The 2,304-nt window shown below is 34.8% G+C and overlaps 1 protein-coding gene across 1 annotated transcript in view; it reads right to left on the bottom strand.

Annotated features, from left to right (window-relative positions):
• Nucleotides 1-2,304, bottom strand: part of LOC107709441 (NEDD4-binding protein 2) — a 17,608-nt gene that overhangs the window by 1,546 nt on the left and 13,758 nt on the right. Inside the window, exons 12-13 of the mRNA XM_016513914.1 lie at nt 1,396-1,522; nt 1,134-1,316 (exon numbers count right to left, since the gene is read on the bottom strand). Coding sequence (XP_016369400.1) covers nt 1,134-1,316; nt 1,396-1,522 — 310 coding nt within the window. The remainder of the gene's footprint in view (nt 1-1,133; nt 1,317-1,395; nt 1,523-2,304) is intronic.

The following is a 2,304-nucleotide window of genomic DNA, read 5'->3' as shown; positions in this document are numbered from 1 at the left end:
CTAAAAACTATATATACACTGCCGTTCAAAAGTTTGGGATCAGTAAGACTTGTAATGTTTTTTTAAAGAAGTCTCATGCTCATCAAGGCTGCATTTATTTGATCAAAAATAAAGAAAAAAAACAGTAATCTTGCAAAATGTTATTACAATAAGACCCCTTTAATAAAATCATCGCCTTTTGAAGTTTAATCGTCACATTAAGCCTTATCGCAATTCTGGTCTTTCCGTCCCCAAATTTAAGACCTTCTGAAATCATAAAGACTTTCTTGTACAATTTAAGACTTTTTAAGGCCTTAATTTTGATACAACTAAATTTAAGACTTTTTAAGACCCCCGCGGAAACCCTGTCTATGGATGAATTGATTTTTAACTAAAACTTTAAAGATAGCCCTACTGTGATCTACAAGGCTATTAATTAAGGGTATGTTTTTTATGCCATCAGCCCACATTTTTTCTTTAAATAATCATGGTTAGCAGTCCACTCGTAAATATGATTATTAAAATAAATTATTTAAAGAAATAATGTGGGCTGATGGCTTCTTGGTGAAAAATATACAATTACCCATGGTTCTGCAAAGAAATCTCCATCAATCAGAGAATCACAATATATAGAATCCAGCATATTTTAGTCAATACTTTCATATTTTGCCATTGTTTTAATTTAACTGTCATTCACAATGCTTTATGGGACTGTAGTTTTTTCCCTCATTAAAGCTGTTAAGGAAAATATTCTTGTGCCTTTGTCTTTTGGTATAACTTTGCTTGTTAATTGGTTTGATTCATAGCTTATAACTGTTAAACAAAGACTTAAAAAAAAAAAAAAAATCCTATAAGAAAAATTAAAGTGAAAATGCTTCCGGAAGCAAGGCTTCTGAAAAGTGGCTGGCACTGTTTCACACTATTTTTGTGAGGTTGTACTTGGTAGACCTACCCATCTGTTAAACATCAAAAATTTTATTGTCTTTCAGCGCAGCAGTTCAGTGTTCAATGTGGACAGAAACATAGTTTGTCACCAGACGATTCTTACCTTAAGACACTATTAACAACGTTCACAATTTTGCATTTGTCTCAAAACTATTCTTTTGTTTTTCGATCAGTTTTTTAGCACACATTGTAATATTCATCTCTTGAACCTGTTGTGCGTAGAAACTAGCCACGTCCTTTCGTCCTTGTCGATGAGCTTCAGCTGCCTTGTTAAAACACTCTATCTGCTGACGTCTCTGCAGTGTTGCCTCTGTGCGGAAGTCCTCATATTCTGGATCCTCCGAATCCTGGAATTGAGCAGCTTCCACCTCCCCATCTTTCAGTTTCCATCTCTGAGTGAGTGAGACAAAAAAGCGTCAACACATGGTTTTGGTTTAATTTCAGTATGCTATATGGTCATACGTAGCTCACCCGCTCTTTGCTCGGAGTTCTGTGCGCACCATTACGTTGAGGGGCAGGTTCAGGTGCCACTACGTTTTTGACTGGCCCGTCATCAAGTAGAGTATGCAAAAACTGTTTGGTCTGCTCCAGAGAGTAACTAAATAATCACAAGCAGATGGTCAAAAGACATTTCCCTTCGGGTTATTTCTGCGTTCTTAATAATTCTTTGTCTACAATTGCACAATTCTTCAGGGCATATTTTAAAAATAAAAAATAAAAAAGGCTTAGCCAAGAAACCAAGATTGGAGGAGGAAAGGAGGAGAAAATAACATTATCACAACAAAAGCACCATTATCCAACAATTCTACACATTACAATATTAATATTAATAATAATAATTAGTACGCAATCCTGCCCCTTGTCAGTGGAAATTAATATTAGCTGGTTCAGTGCCAACACCTACAGTGCCAGGATGATGAAGATGAAACAAGGGTGGACATTTCAGCTAGACAATGCTCCCAAACACAGCCAAGGAAACTCTCAATTGGTTTCAGAGAAATAGCAATGCATGCGACTAGTTTCTCCATACAGGAGACGTCTTGAAGCTGTCATTACCAACAAAGGCTTTTGTACAAAGTATTAAATAAGTTTCAGTAGCTCAATACTTTTTCCCGGTGTCATTCCATTTTATTACACATAACTTAATTTCTGAACTTATTTGTTTTGTTTTATTTGTATGTATGGATTACTTGGGTTGGTATCGACATCTGGTGAAAATTTCATGTCAACAGCATCTTATACTTATTTTACCTGCTGTATGTATGTATGTATGTATGTATGTATATGTATGTATGTATGTATGTATGTATGTATATGTATGTATGTATGCATGCATGCATGCATATATATATACATATATATATATATATATATATATAC

This window comes from Sinocyclocheilus rhinocerous, unplaced genomic scaffold (genome assembly GCF_001515625.1).
Source record: "Sinocyclocheilus rhinocerous isolate Xijiao unplaced genomic scaffold, SAMN03320098_v1.1 scaffold1648, whole genome shotgun sequence".
In the NCBI taxonomy this organism is placed as follows: Eukaryota; Metazoa; Chordata; class Actinopteri; order Cypriniformes; family Cyprinidae; genus Sinocyclocheilus; species Sinocyclocheilus rhinocerous.
This window is presented reverse-complemented; position numbering and strand designations above follow the sequence as displayed.